Raw genomic sequence first — 16482 nt, 5'->3', positions numbered from 1 at the left:
ATCCTCTTTCTTATACATAAATCCATCACATAGTATGTCCCACCTACATTTGCAAATCACTCAAGTAAAACAAAGGACGGACCACCAAAAAATGATAGCTCCCAGGATTGTTTTAAATGCTACAGGCTAAATACTGTAACAATTGCACATTAGTAAACACTTATCTACAGCTGCATTTACTTACCCACCCTCTGCTGTAAATAGTCTCTAGCCTTGACTTGTCCTATCCGCTTCTTCATTAAACCGAGCTGCACTTTAACATATCTCAGAGGCAACGTAAGTGAAGTGCAGCAAGCTGCAAGTCACATGGAGCAGAGGCAAAACCCCTGTGGGCTTGGCTTTTTTTGACTTTTTTTTTTTTTTTATGTACTCACTTCTCATGGAATGGAATAGTTTCTCTGTTTTCTATTTCCTTCAATCTTGCTTAAGCTTTTAAATAACGTTTATTAGTCGCTCTCCACAGCTCTTCCTAAAGAACAGTTAATGCAAAGAGCAATGCTTCTCTCATTAGTTTGGAGCCAAACAGACGCTTTATTACTTCAAAATGTTTTTCTAGGCCAGGTCATCAAATGAAGCCCAGAAAACCCATTAAATCATAATATAACCCTGGCTCCAACAACAATCAGCATTCTGCTGGAATTTCCAGGTTCCAGTGGACTCAGAAATCTTATTTGGGAAAATACACACACCAGATTATTTCCTATTATCTAGCGTGACATTATAATACAGATTAAGTACAGGCAAGTCAATCCAAAAGTCTGCACTTCATGTCCATCCTCCCTCCACGCTCATTACTGATGCCAACCTGTAACCAGATGTTGTGAAATGCCATTAAGCAACAACAGCTGCATTAATTGCTGAAGACTCTCGTCAATCTTGATCTTTTCAAGTCACACTTAATGATATTACTCATGTCTGTAATGTTGCTGATCACAGAAATGCTCCATGCATGTCTGTGTGTCCCTGCATCCAAAATCAAGGCCTCAGTTCAGTTGTTCATACACAATTATCTAGTGACAATGGAGATGTCCTTTGGTCTCCAAAGCATCAGCATGGGAGAAGTAAATCTGACAGAGGACCATAGCACCCAGAACAGCAGCTATAAATAAGGCAGGTGGGACACCAGAGGCCATCAAAAAAGGTTAAACACACCAGTGTATTGACAACCAAATCATGTCACCAAACATTGCTCACTAACACATGTAAATGTACCAGGAAACCCCATACCCCATTGTTCTTAAATTAAGAGCACAATAAATTCTACGAAGTTCAGCACGTTTCAACAGTCTGAAAGTTAAATTATACAGTGATGACGGCACAAACGTAGGATCAAATAATACTTGTACTAGAAAGTGGAAAGATATATATTTGTAAATATGTCTATAACATGATGATTGAGCTAGAATATTCCTATGATTTACTTATTTTAACAAACTTCAAGAAGGAACATAACAGGAAAAAAAGACAAAATGCAAAATATACAAAAAATAACAATGCATGGAATTTTTCTTTTAAAAAGGGAGAAACTAAGCAGTCCATTGAGGTTCTCATCTATTTCAGTCTACAAAATCATGCAGAAGATGTGCTCAGCATTTATTAGATATTTCATGTAACAGAAAAACTCAGGGAACCAAGGAAATAATTCTCAAACAACAAGAAGTGTTTTTTTCCTAAATGTAAGGAATACTTAAGACTTGAGAATTACTCCAAAAGGATGTTTAGAAGATCAGAAGTGTAACTGTCTAGAAAGGTATTTGACAAGTTCACCATGAACAGATACATCATATAGTATAAAACACAGTATCTGAAACCTTCAACTTAGCAAGCCCTCAAAAGCCAACAAGTGAATGTTGGCACGTTACACAAAGGGAAGAATCACTGCACATGCTCCACTGCTTATGCTCTTTCTACTCAAGAACCTCCTAATGTTTTTATACTACTTTGATTCAGTATGGGGTTATGAGCTTTATGCTACCTCAGTATAGCTGCTCTTGTTTATCCTAAACTGAGAAAGACCTTCTAATGTGCATTTACACAGAAGGCATGCATTCTTATGGACGCCTACAGGAAGTTATGATTAACTAACTTGAGTGGGATGCTTAGAGTGCATACATTAAGACAGTTGAACCTATATACAGACATAACATAATCAAAATTAAAATTAAAATTAATTTAGTTCTCCTTAAAACTACATTCCAGCCACGTAAATGTGGATTTTGCTAGTAATCTTATCTCTACATGTAGCCATATTCAAAGTCCTGTACCTTTTCTTCTGCCCACCAAAGTCAGTGTGTTTTCTGATATCACATATTACTTCTTTTTAAAATTAAGGCTTGCTGAACCAAATATTATTATTTATATATCACTCTGGATATGCTAAACTCTCAACAGACAAGAAGAAATTTTATAATATAGTAACAAAGGAAGTGACACAGGAAACAATGGAAGACCACTGAGGTGACTTAAGAATGAGAAAAAAACCTCTTAAATCTTGGAGGAACTCAGGTGCTAATGGTTCACACGCTGACAAAGCAGGAGACAAATCAAGAAGGATGAAAACAGACAAAAAGCCTTAAAAATAAATAAATCAAGCAGATTTAATTTAGAAGATTAAGTTACTTTGAAAATTTTCACTGTTGTCAAGTAGCCAAGAAGTCATTGCTGATTTTGGAAGAGAGAGTTATCAAAAGCCAGATACTGCAGTATATTGGAAAGTAATGAAACTGAGAGAGTGGGAGTATGCATATACAGACTTAAAAGTTTAAGGCAAACAATCCAAGCCCTAAAACATTGTGGGGAATAAAGAATGTCTGGATAGTAAGAAAAAAGGTCCATCACTGCAGTAATGTTTTTGTTCTGTTCAGAAAAACAGGGTGAGTTGAGTGGGGAATGAAGGAGGGAACGAGAGGACATGGATCTGTCTGCCACCCCATAGGTCTTGCCATAAATTTGACTTTTCACACGTTGACTCTAGGATAATTTGGCTTCTAACAATACACACACATACACTTGGGAATCACTTCAGTGAAAATTATGCTGTCAAGTTTGGGGCTACTGCTGCAAGTTTTCTTTCAGACAGCACCTATTAGGAACAAGCTTAAATTCCTGAAAGGAAATAAAATTGCCATTAAATTCAGTGTAAATTTGAAAGCACCTTCACCTCTCAAAGGGGCTGACTTTACAGAGAACATTCTTTATGCCTTCCATTCAATGGGTTTAGACTTACAATCCATAAAATAAAATCAGGAGTTCAATTAAAGCCTATCACCTAATTCTTAACATATTCTACCACATCAGCAATATATAAGAAAATTAAGTTTCCAAAGCTTGGTGGCTGCATTTCTGGTTTCTTTCACTGATTCAAAGAAAAATGCAGACACTACATTTGCTGATCAAGAAAATAATGGCCTATATCTCAGCAGCAACACAGCAGCTATTGTAAAGCACCCTGCTTCCTGCAACATGATATTTGCATTAAGGCACCTTCTGCTGCTCTAAACTATTATCAGGCATTACACTAATAGCACTTTGTATGGCTGCTCTTGAATTGACTTCGCAATGTAGAACCATCACTTAGGATCTGAAATGGGAAGGGAAATGGTTTTCCTGTGCTCTAAACAGATATTTTAAAAATGTCTTTCTGGAACTAACGAAGAGAGGGTGATATAATAATGAGAGAGCACCTGCACCTCTCCTTTTATGGACCAGACCCAATGTCTGGGGCAGGAACATAACGGATTTAATGCTTTGTAACTTCTCTGTGCTACTAGACTTTGGTGAGTGAGTTCTTGCAAATATTGCAAATAACATGCTCTGCCTCAAATGCTTTCTGTCTGTGCAGGTGGGTCCATATGAATGCGATGGACAGAGGGCACCTCCATCACAGTGGTGGGCGTAGAGTGATGGGATCACTGATGTACCCATACCAGCTTTGTCTGCAAAAATCACAGTGCTAACAGTTGGGCAGCTTTCTACAGTACTTGAATTTATTGGATTGAGGATACTAAATAAATTATAACAGTACTGTCACTGTCAAAGGTGTAGTTGGTGATTTATAGTGAATCGTCACCATTATTTTTCAAGATGAGCCAAGACAGGCAAAAAGTATAAATTACAAAGGGAACAGAGGATTTAAAAGCAAGGCAAGTAATAAATGGCTATTATATTTGCCTGAGTACAATACAGAATTTATAATCAGAACAATTAGCTCTGTCTACTCCACTAAAACGTTGCTTCCCTCTTTTTGCTGGCCTTCTCCTATTTCACTGTTGCCAAGCTCACAAGTAATGAAGTAATGTGTGGTTTTGGACCCCATAATAAAACCTCTTAGGAGGGGGAAGAAATGGGTTAGTACCACACAACAACTCCTGCACCAGTCACCAGGACAAGTGGGCTTAACTAAAAGGCAGGACAGAAGTGGTTACATCATAGAAACAGATATAAGGTCTACTCTGACTTCATTCTGCAGTAGAATCCAGCCTGAGTAATTTAGGTGGCCTTGCCTTATATCACATCTAAGGAAAATGAAAGAACATCTCTTAGAATACATACAGGCACATGAAAGACAAGAAAGTGATTGGGAATAGTCAGCATAGATTCACCAAGGGGAAGTCATCCTTGATCAGTCAGATAACCTATGATGAGATGACTGGCTTGGTGAATGAAGACACAAAGATGGTTATTGTCCACCTTGCCTTCATTAAGGTTTTCAGCAGTAACCCTTCAGATCCTCATAAAGAAGCTGATGAAGCATGGGCTGGATGAGCAGACAGTGAGGTAGATTGAAAACTGGCTGAATGACCAGGCTCCAAGGTTGGTGATCAGTGGCACAAAAGCTAGTTGAAGCCAGTAACTAGCAGTGTACTCCAAAGCTCAATACTGGGTCCAGTCCTGTTTAACATCTTCCTTAATGATCTCTATAATGAGGCAGAGTGCACCCTCAGAAAGTTTGCTGATGACACAAAACCAGGAGGAGCTGCTGATACCCCAGAGGGCTGTGCTGCACTCCAGAGACACCTCAATATGCTGGAGAAATGACAGGAACCTTATGCAGTTCAACAAGGTCAAGTCCAAAGTCCTGCACCTGGGAAAGGACAACCTCAGGCATCAGTGTGTGCCATCAGCTGGAAAGCAACTTGGTAGAAAGGGACCTGGGGCTCATGGCAGACAACAAACGGAACATGAACCCTTGTGGCAAAGGTCAATGGTGTCCTGGGCTGCATTAGGAGGAGTGCTGCCAACAGGTTGAGGGAGGTGATCCTGGCTCTACGGAGCACTGGTGAGGCCACACCTGGAGTGCTGCATCCAGTTCTGGGCTGGCTCAGTGCAAGAGAGACATGGACATATTGGTCCAGGGAAGGGCCATAAGGATGATGCTTGGAACATCTGACATGTAAAGAAACACTGAGAGAACTGGGACTGTTTAGCCTGGAGAAGAGACGGCTCAGAAGGATATTATTTGTATATATAAATACCTGAAGGGAGTCTGCAAAGAAGACAGAGCCAGGCTTTCCCTCTAGTGGTGCCCAGTGACAGGGCAAGAGGCAATGGACAAAATCTGAAACACTGGAGGCTCTGCATGAACGTCAGGAAACATTTTCTTCCTGTGCGGGTGACTGAGCAGCGGCACAGGTTGTTATAGAGTCTCCATCCTTGGAAATACTGAAAAGTCGTCTGGACATGGTCCTGGGCAGTCTGCTCTGGGTGTCCCTGCTTGAGCAGGGGGATTGGACCAGATGACCTCCAGAGGTCCCTTCCAACACCCAAATCACTCTGCGATTCTGTGAAAACCGAATCCAGGTAAATCAAATAATCCAGTTACGTCATGCAACTGTAAAACAGACACAGAAAGTGTCCAACAAAGGCTGCCTTGTCAGAAATCTACAGCTCCCCAAATCCAACCTCAGATACCCAGCATCAACCAACTGCTAACAGAAAAATATTATTCCTTCAGAAGTATAACTTTATGATGAGACAGTTACAAGTAACAGGGTAGGCAGTGTTCATGAATTTCGACTTCAGAATTAGAAATTTATCCTAAATCAGTATTTAAATATAGAAAAACCAACAAACCATTCTCATAAACGTAAACTGAAAACTGCCAGATATAGTTTGAGGCCTGCATGTTTCTTTAAAGGTTTCACATGAAGTTTTGTTACACATGTTACTTAGCGCTGCTGTGCCCTAAGCTCCAGCTTCACCAGCTCATTGCCTGTCTATCAGATGGAATGGTTCCTGTGCTTAAAGGAAAAAATTCAGTTACATATTTAACAGCATAAAGGTGCAAAGTTATACAAAATAAACCAGCAAATGACTGGTTTTCTTCATCTGTAATAACAGATGCCTGTTTAAAAATGATCCAGCTGCTTGAAGCTAGGGATCCTACAAGCTCACTACAAGCAGGAAATTTATTCAAAGTTTACATCAATGCTTTGTTTATAAAATTATTTAGTATATAGGAACTGCACTGAGGGATACTTTTTAAAGTTTCTCCAGGTATATTAACCACTTTTAAAGCCAGAAGAGAAAGAAACATCAGAGAATAGGTAGGTGTAAAACAGTCCTCAGGGTTTGTTCTCCAAACACTCCAACTGCTTCACATGAAGAAAGAAAAGATATTTTTATTTCATTTAGCTCTGTGCAAATCTTCTCATTGTGCTTCACAAATTAAAGAAACTCTTAGGAAACTAAAGGAGGAAAAGGACATGTTCTGTGAGATATTTTTGAAAAATTTCTTCTCAAATGTGAATTTCTGCTTGAAATGTGAATGTAAACTAGAACCAAAATGTCCAATATAGCCCAGAATGGTCACAGTTTTAAGCATCCCCTCGTTTTCCTCTTCTGAAAAGTATTCAGCATTCTTGTAACAGCTCAATCCCAAGTGATTTATCTATGGATTTTTAGCCTCATGTCTGAAATGCTTTATTGCTTTTTCATAATGAAACTTAAAGCTTCAACATCTCCAGACACTCTAGGGAAAGGGAGACAGCACATCAAGTCAGAGATAACGAGCTTAAAACTTGAAAGTCACACCCAAAGTTACCCAAAGAGCTCTCAGCTTCATTATGTTTTTCAGTCACTGTCAGAGGCCAGGGGAAAATGAGCAAATGGTAAATGGAGGAAAAACCCTAAGTGCATCACGAGTGAACACTAATTGCTTTTGTCTTTTTTTTTTCCTCAGCATATTAATTTGCTATTTCAGTTTCTGATTTGTTCCTAAGCTCCCTGAATATAGAAAATAAATAAAAAAAAGCAAACCCAAACAAAAAACATAACAAACAACCCTGAGTGGAAAATTGAACAAAATGGAATACAAAGCACTTCCCCTCTCTTTCTGTGGTTTGTGTATTGCTCGACCTGGGAACATCAAAAAGCCTTTGTCATTTAGAGGCTAATCAGCATCTGTATGAAACAGCAGATAGTTCACAACTAGGGAAAAGCTAAATCCATCCCAAGAGTTAGCTACCAGTGCAAAGCTGAGTCACTGGTGAGGCCAGCACAGGAATTATTCCATCTCCAAGCAATAAAAAAAGCCCCAAGATCTTCACGGATGTCACTCCAGGACCTCTGTCAGCCCTGTGCTAGCTGGAAATGCCATTCCCCCTTCTTGACACGGTGCCACACACTGATCCTTCTTGTCACACCAAAGGCAAAATTTAAAATGTGGTTTCTGAAAGTGCAATTCGGCTGACAGAGGAAGGTACTTTAAGCAAAGACATCTAAAAATGTGTCTGAACTCCCACCATCATCAATATATACTGTTAGCAACATTAACACTCAACTGGAATGTAAAGGAAATTTCAAAGCATACCCAAGCCTAGGAAATGATTGCATATCTAAAGAATAAGTATGATGTAAAGCATGTGGAGAGGGATCCTAAGGGTAGCATCACACAGAGAACAGACCACTGATATTTGTTTCCCTTCACACAAAAAAAATCAGAATACTAATGTAAGCTCATTATCCATACCTAGATCACTATTATTGTTATTATTATAATATTGAATTGAGACAGACACCTATAGCAGAAGTTCATGAAGATTAAAGTGTTTTCACACAAGACTCAACTTGAGTTAAGTACATTTCACAGAATCACAGAGACATTAAGGTTGGGAAAGACCTCCAAGATCACCTAGTCCCCCTACTACCAATATTACTTATTAATACACCTAATGAGTAAACTATGTGAAATTTTGTTTGTGGAAATTCATCAAGAACAAGTGACATGTTTCCAAACACAAATCCATTACTTTTGTGTCCCTGGGGTTTATTAAGGGGAGAAGTCAGGCATGAGTGTCTCCCTTCAAGGGAACATCAGCAGAGACTATACATAAAAACTTACACAAAATACATTTTTCACAAAGGAAAAAAAATGCAGATACCTGTGCTCCAGTGTATTCCTACAGAGTAAACTAGAACGTTTAAACATCCAGGCTAAGAACAAGGCAGTGAAAAAAAGTTTGTTTGCAATAGCTGAAACCAGAGGAAACCACTCCAAGGCTGGAACAAGCCGGCATCGAAGGCAGATGCTGACCCCACGATCCCAGGAGTCTCCCAACACAGGAGCACGCAGACTTTACCAAACTAGAGAAATAAGAAAGGTGGTGAAAGAGAAGCAGCAAAAAGCCCAGAAAAGGTCAGTGCAACCTTTGGGTGAGTGGCCCACGGAAAAAAAAACAGAGAGGTAGAATAGTGTCTGAAAGAGGCTTGAGGTTATGAGTAAAGAAACTATCTGCTGATGTCCACTGAGACCAAACTGCAGTAAACTGGATTTTGAAACAAGCAGGACAGAATCAGAGAAGTACATTGACTGGTATCCACTTGCATTTCTGCACTTAAATAATGTTCAATCAAGACCCAGAACTTTGGGCAAATCAAAGAGTCAGTAATAAAACTGAATTGATGTTAGATTATTTAAATAGAGGGGGGGGGAATACTATTCAGATAATTATTCCCAGCCTTGGGACTATCTTTGTCTCCAATAGTTGAAAAGACAGAAGACTGGAGAGCCCAAACATAAAGATGAGAGGATCTAAACTCCTCTGGGAAACAGCTCTTCTCATTTCCTCTTGATGTGGCTTGGGGAAGGTTAAGCAGTTCTCACATCCCCTGAAGTTCCCCTAGTCCCTGCAGAAAAGCCTTGATAACAAATGCAAAAAACCCTGAGTGGCAAGAAAGGAAGCAAAATATGTCCAAGTCTAAGAAATTACCACTATCTATCCAACATACTACAAAGGTCTGGCAACACATTCTGTTTTCAAAGCCCATCGTGAATATTAAAAGTTAATTTTCTAAAATCAATTAGAAGCAGCTAATCTCAACGATAAGCAGCAAGCTGACTGATGTCAGAACAGCAAGGCTGAAATAAACTCCTGAAAAGCAACGTGCCTTCAGGCTCAGTTGTAATACTCAACTCCAAATTCTGACGAATTGCAAGAATAGAATTGAGTTTCTATACAACTGGGCAACCTCCCATTAAAAACATTGGCTGTACAGGAGGATTCAAAGATGAAAAGAACTGGTTTGTGCTTTAAGCTGGTTCCACACAAATTACATGCCAGTAAACTTTACATCCCCAGCCAAGAAGTGGGAGAAGCTACATTCAGAAGTACGGATAGCAAATAAGGTAATCAGAGTTCTGGAAGAAAATTATATAAACTTAAACAATACAAATTTTAACTGCAGCTGAAGCACTGTTGCTTAAGTGGAGTATTTGGCCTCACTAACCTATAAAAATACCAAACCATGACAGAATTACAGAATCACAAGGTTGGAATCATAGAATCATAGAATGGCATGGGTTGGAAGGGACCCCAAGGATCATAGAGTTACAACCCCCCTGCCACAGGCAGGGACACCAACCTCCAGGCCTGGATCTATACAAGGCTGCCCAGGGCCCCATCCAACCTGGCCTTGAACACCTCCAGGGACAGGGCATCCACTAATTCTCTGGGCAGCCTGTTCCAGCACCTCACCAATCTCTCTGTAAAAAACTTCCCCCTAATATCTAATCTAAACCTTCCCTCCTTTAGCTTTAGTCCATTCCCCCTTGTCCTGCCATTATCTGCTCTTTTAAAAAGTTGAATCCCCTCCTGCCTATAAGCTCCCTTCAGGTACTGGAAGGCTGCAATGAGGTCCCCACACAGCTTTCTCTTCTCCAGGCTGAACAAGCCCAGCTCCCTCACCCTCTCTTTGTAGGGCAGGTGCTCCAGTCCTCTAATGATCCTTGTGGCCCTCCTCTGAACCTTTTCCAACAGTTCCACATCCTTCTTGTATTGGGGGCCCCAGATCTGGACACAGGACTCCAGATGGGGCCTCACGAGGGCAGAGTAGAGAGGGACAATCACCTCATTTACCAAGGGGGGTACGTTCTCTTTGGCCCGTCTCTTCTGGCCAATGTACCTGTAAAATCCCTTCTTGTTGTTTTTAACATCCCTTGCCAAGTTCAGTTCCATCTGTACCTTGGCTTTCCTGATCCCATCTCTGCAAGTCTGAACAGCATCCCTGTATTCTTTCCAGGCTACACACCCTTGCTTCCAGAGCTTGTATTTGCCTTTCTTTTCCCTCAGTTTGACCAGCAGGTCCTTGCTTAGCCATGCTGGCCTCCTGCCCCTCTTGCCCGCTTTTTTATTCAGGGGGATAGAGAGCCTTTGAGCTCTCAGAAAGGCATCCTTAAAGAGTAGCCAGCTGTCCTCAACATTTCTGTCTCTAAGGACCACCTCCCAGGAGATCTTGGCCAACAAGTCCTTAAACAGCCTAAAGTTTGCTCTCTTAAAGTTCAGTGTCCTGGTCCCACTTTTCGCCAGACCCACATTCCTTGAGATTACAAACTCAACTAGGGCATGGTCACTGCAGCCCAGGCTGTCTCCAACCTTAAGACCTTTAATGATCTCCCCCACATTGGTGAGCACCAGGTCCAGCAATGCATTGCCTCTGGTTGGTGTATCCACTATTTGAGCCAGAAAGTTATCATCTACAGACTCCAGGAGTCTCCTGGACCTCTGAAGAGATCTTTGAAGATCATCAAGTCCAACCATTCCCATCCTATGCTAAACCATATCCCTAAGTACCTCATCAACCCTTTTTTTGCACAAAAATAATAGGTCACAAAATAATAGGTCAAAGAAAAATCAGCAAATACAAATGTTTAGTTTTTCAAAATCTACTCCAATTTACAGAGTATCAAAGAAATCACAGGTAACCGGATGAAGACTTCTTTTGTTTAAAAACATACTAGGCAGAACCTTATGCTTTCAGGTCAAAGTGAACTGATGAGTTTGAACAAAAAAAGTGGAAATCAGAGGGAAAAAACCTTTTAACTTTATGTAACAAAATTACATCAAGGGACTAATTTTAATGAAATGCCATTCATGTTGGGATTGACCCATAATTATTTTTAGTTCAGTCACTGAACCAAAAAGGCCAATTATTTTTATGTCCCAATCATGCAATGAGATGAAAAGCTAAGGGATATAAAAAAGCAAGGAGTAACAGGAGTTTTTAATATGGGAAAAGATTAATAGATAACAGACATCTTATTATTCTCTTAACAAAATTTTGTGATACAATCCTTAAAATGGAAGTAGAAAGGAGTGATACAGAAAATTTACATATAGCATAAAATTTTGATTACTTGGTCCCCCCTTGATCACCAAAGCCAAGCAAGGTATTAAACAGACAGTGCAGTGACCTGAAAAAACAGTGTTAGTAAAAACAAACACATACACCAGAGAAAAGCATAGAAGTATTTATGAATTACAGACAGTTCCAAATTAACAGGAAAAGGATATTAGTATCATTGTACAGGATAAAAAAAATGTGTAATCATAGAATCGAACACTGTGTAAGGTTGGAAGGCACCTTTAAAGGCCATCTAGTCCAACCCCCCTGCAGTAAGCAGGGACATCTTCACTAGATCAGATTGCTCAGAGCCCCATCAAGCCTGACCTTGAATATCTCCAGGGATGGAGCCTCCACTACCTCTCTGGGCAACCTGTTCCAGTGATCTACCACCCCAATAGTGAAGAACTGTGTTGCTGACAAAGTACACAGACAAAATATGGGATCCATAAGGAATATAAGTATGTGTTCATTTAGAAAATAGTCCCAAATATCCATGGCCTGTGCTGAGTGCCAAACCAGTAACAGAAGAACAGCAAGAACAGGTAACAGTATATAAAAGTATAGAAAAACGTTTAGAAAGATTATTCATCTCGGAAAAAAGTCAAATCAAAAGGAGATAATAAAAATATAAAAATCAGACATTTTATAGGTTTCTGATGCTTTTGCCTCATAACTCTAGGAGAGAATACTTGATTAAAGCTTAGCACACTAACAGCTGTCCAAAGAAGTATTTTTCCACAAAATAAATAATTAGACTCTATGGTCTATATGTTCTATAGCATCACTAAAACCAAGAAATCAGCAAAAATTTATTATATTAAACCTTTTTTTGCAAGCATACCCAGAATCCAAGTAATCAATATTATTGGCTGGAATACAAAGTCTCATTTTCAGCCAATTTCTAATTACTAAGAATTGCAGTAGGCTTTCCAGGACAGCAGATCTGCCTACTGCAGCTTCCGCCCTCACAAGATGTTCACTTTAAGAAGATGTATATTCAACAAAAAGTACTTGATTCAGCACCTGATTCAGAAAACTGAAAGCAGGGATCTACATTTTTGGTGCCCTGGATGACAAAGCTTCTAAGGAAGTTAGTTAATAATTTGTGTAGCCTATACTGAATTGAGTGATTATATGAATCTCCTTTAAAGAGCTACTAATCTTATCCTACAGACATAAATTTAAGGGTCTATAAACCCATTGTTACACCCCATCAAAGGTTAAGGAAAGCTGAAGCCCCATGGTCTAATATGTTAATTCTCATATTCCTGGAGGACACCTTCCAAAGCAACAGCAGAATTATTTCTTCTGTTACTCTCAAGCACAATTAATTAGAGAATTAATCTGTTCTAGGTTATCATTTTTCTGAATATACATATGGTTCAAAGTTCAGTTTCCATGGCTCATGTGTAAAAGCCATAAATGGATTAGAAGTTGACCTAACCTACATCAAATGTCTAAAGCCAGCTAATGCCTCAAAGCCAGTATTTCTACCCTGAAATTATGACATGCTTCCATATTTATCACAGAAGAGCATCACCAAATTAATTAAACGTGAATTTGGATGGACTAAATAGAGGTGCTGCAACATGCCTGTGCATTTTACGTGAGAATCTAAGATAGATTTATTATAATCCAGGACACTTTATCCATCCATGTGGCTCAGTGACTGAAAGGCAGCACAGTTAACATCTACAGATGTTTTTTCCTCACCAAAGTGAATCAGAAGCTCTTTATCATCAAAAGCAAAGTAGAGGTAGAAATCTAAGCCAAAAGCTAAGCCATCAAAATCTCCTTTCAAATCGCAACTCATAATTGCCTTTGTTGCCTTGAGGGACTTGATTAATTGAATATGCCTGTTCTGGAATCATTTTAGCATTTAAAAATCCCAGTCCTTATACCTATTAGAACAAAAGCACACCACCAGTGTTCCACATGCCCATGCTTGCATACTGGAGAGCACTATTCAACCTCACTCATTCTCAAGATCTGTTTCAAGAACAATAAAGAGATTTTTCTTACTGCACTTGAGTTACCAACAAGCTACCTTCCATCTTCCATCCCTGCAAACCAAAACTCCTGAGGAATTACAGCTCTCAGCAGAATTGGTCACTGCCCCCATCTGATTGTGTGCAATAGAAGTGGGAGACTGATTCATCCCCAAGTCTCCCCAAAGAGGTAAAATGCTGTGCAACTACACTCCTCAGGATGTGATGAGACAACATAAACCACCCACTGAGGCCAGAAGCAAAGCGCTGTGGAAAAAACACCATTACAGGGAGTCAGAGCCCACCAACGCAAGGGAAATGCACGCAAGGGGATGAGAAAAGCCCCTGTGGGTCCCTGAAGTGGCTGACAGAGAGGGTGATGCTCATCTTCAGCAGGCTGAATTGGCTTCTTGAACTTCTCCTCTCTCCCCATAGATTCAGGAGAGTGGTACCTAAAAAGCAAGCAGGAAGAAATCTGGCCTTGAGGGACTCACATAAAGCCTAAAAAGTCAAGGGACACCTTTTCCTCTATTTAATAGCCTCCAGAGGAGCTCTAGATGCTCAGTACTATAAAACTAGCTAATATCATCTTTCTACAAGGCACCTTAGTTCAAGCTTGTTCCATACAAACTACTTGCTACAATGAGTTGGTTGCTCATTGAAAAGTAGTATCATCATCAATAAAGGAAAAAAATGAAACAGATGAGCTGGTTTAAGTTTAGCAGCTTCTCATTTTAATTAGCATATATTTATTTGTCTCAACCTTCCCCTTAATCTCTATTTGTTTGTAGTAAGAAAGAAAAAGTAATTCTGGTGAATAAACACTGATTCTTAGTTACATAAAATATCCTGCAAGCATGCACATTACAAATAAACTCAACCTTAAATCTGTGTCTTATGACTAATTTTAGGACTTGAATTTTATCCAAAGAAAGAGCATGGAAAATTTTTGACACGCACACCTCTGTCTCCAAACAAGCAAACTAGAAAGGAGAGAAGGCAGCAAATGAGTAGCTTCTACAAGCTGGGGGTTGGGAGACTGAGGGAAGATTTCAGTGAAATGACAAAAGGATTTGTAAAAAAAAAAATTAATTAATTAGTTTTAATTTACATTTCTAAAAGTGTGTTTTCCCCGAAAAATGCTCATTCAGTGTAAACTCCCTCTGTGTAAGTTTGTGATAGACATATTCTCTACTGGGACAAAGAAAAAAGTATATTAACTAGAGAAAGATAAAGTTAAGCATTTAATTTTTGCTTTTTAAACAAAAAAAAAGGCTAACAGGGTGCTTAGAACATAAAGGAAAAAAAGTAAGGCTGGATTATATTTTTTTAAGATGGAGAGAACAAAATAAACAGCAAAAAGAAATGTTTCTTTTTATTTTCTAAGCAGTAAGGCTGGAAAGCTAACCACCCACCCCCAGCCCCCTGACTCCAAACCAGTGCAGGCAGGGCCAGGGATGTCTTACTTCACTGAGCTGTGTTGCTGGGAGACTGGGTTAGGCAAACACAAAGAAAGAAGCCAAAAGATTAAGTGCGATGACGACTATTACCATATTTCACAGTCAAATCAGATGACACTTCAATCCAGGAGAGCTATAAATCCAAATAATTTTTCAAAATGAATTTGAAGACTCCTTAGAGAAAACACTGTTTGCCCTAAATTACCCAGGACATGAAAATAAATAGTGGCTCCAAAGCTGTTCAAGCTGTAGTCCCTGAGATTGCTTTTTTCTCTACCATCTTCCCCAGAAGTCTTGATACTAGATAGAAAATATGCTTTTGGCAAAGAATGAGATACTGAGTGGGTCTCAAGGTTTATAAAAGATACCAAAACCCCAGACAAGGTAAGAAAAATGAGGTGAAAAAAGAAAAGGCAATCATCTCCACACAAAATTACTCCAAGATCATAGAATCACAGGGTATGGCAAGTTGGAATGGACCCGTAAGGGTGATAGAGATCAACTCCCAGCTCCTTGCAGGGCTACCAAAAATTAAATATGATTTAAGAGCAGCATCCAGATGGTCCTTAAACTCTGACAGGCTTGGGGAGCCTGCACCAGTGACCGACCACCCTCTCAGTGAAGAGCCTTTTCCTAACTTCCAACCCGAACTTACCCAGAGCAGTTTCATTCCATTTCCTTATGTTGTAACACTGATCACCAGATTGAGGAGACCAGCACCTCCTCCCTCCACTGTCCCCACTGTACTAATACTGAATCTGGATACATTTTTAATGCCTTGTATTATCCTCTTTTGAGTGTTATCTAATATCCTAATTTATAACACCATACCACAGAAACCATATTATCAATACCTGATGTAATATTCTTCTGATGTTTTGTATCATTTCCAAATAAAGAACATTTTATTTCCAAACAGAAGAAAATAAGAAGCAATTCAGAGGATTCTTAACATGTCTATCCACAGTTTTCAAGATCAGTATTATAGTGGTTCCATACCGTGAAGCTGTTGTTGACATTTTTTGTGCTTGATTCAGCTACGCTGGCATCTGACAGGTCAACTTCATCAAATATTAGGGACTGTGGATGGAAAAGAACATAAAAATATTAAATGTAGTCTGAGTTCACTTTTAGGTATGGTTAAAGTCTGTGCTTTCATTTCCTTGTGTCTATTGAATTGGAATATAAAAATAGGGGGAAAAAAAAAAGCGGTGAAAAAGGAGAAAATACTGATGGTGCTACGAATCTTCCTATTTGACACCTAAACACAGTCCTAGTCACTATCTAAATGGGCCCCTCACTACAGGAAAGACATGGAGGTCCTGGAGTGTGTCCAGAGAAGGGCAGCCAGGCTGCTGAAGGGGATGGAGAGCAAACCTAACGAGGAGTAGCTGAGTGAGCTGGTGATGTTT

General features: G+C 39.5%; 1 protein-coding gene across 2 annotated transcripts in view; it reads right to left on the bottom strand.

Moving 5' to 3' along the window:
- The window catches only part of DGKH (diacylglycerol kinase eta), a gene marked incomplete at both ends in the record, with an annotated part of 164725 nt that overhangs the window by 54471 nt on the left and 93772 nt on the right, over positions 1 to 16482 (bottom strand). For both annotated transcript variants that reach the window (XM_084278141.1, XM_084278142.1), the window contains one exon: positions 16070 to 16150. In XM_084278141.1, coding sequence (XP_084134267.1) covers positions 16070 to 16150 — 81 coding nt within the window. The remainder of the gene's footprint in view (positions 1 to 16069; positions 16151 to 16482) is intronic.

The sequence above is a fragment of the Gallinula chloropus genome (assembly GCF_964237585.1).
Source record: "Gallinula chloropus genome assembly, chromosome: 1".
In the NCBI taxonomy this organism is placed as follows: Eukaryota; Metazoa; Chordata; class Aves; order Gruiformes; family Rallidae; genus Gallinula; species Gallinula chloropus.
This window is presented reverse-complemented; position numbering and strand designations above follow the sequence as displayed.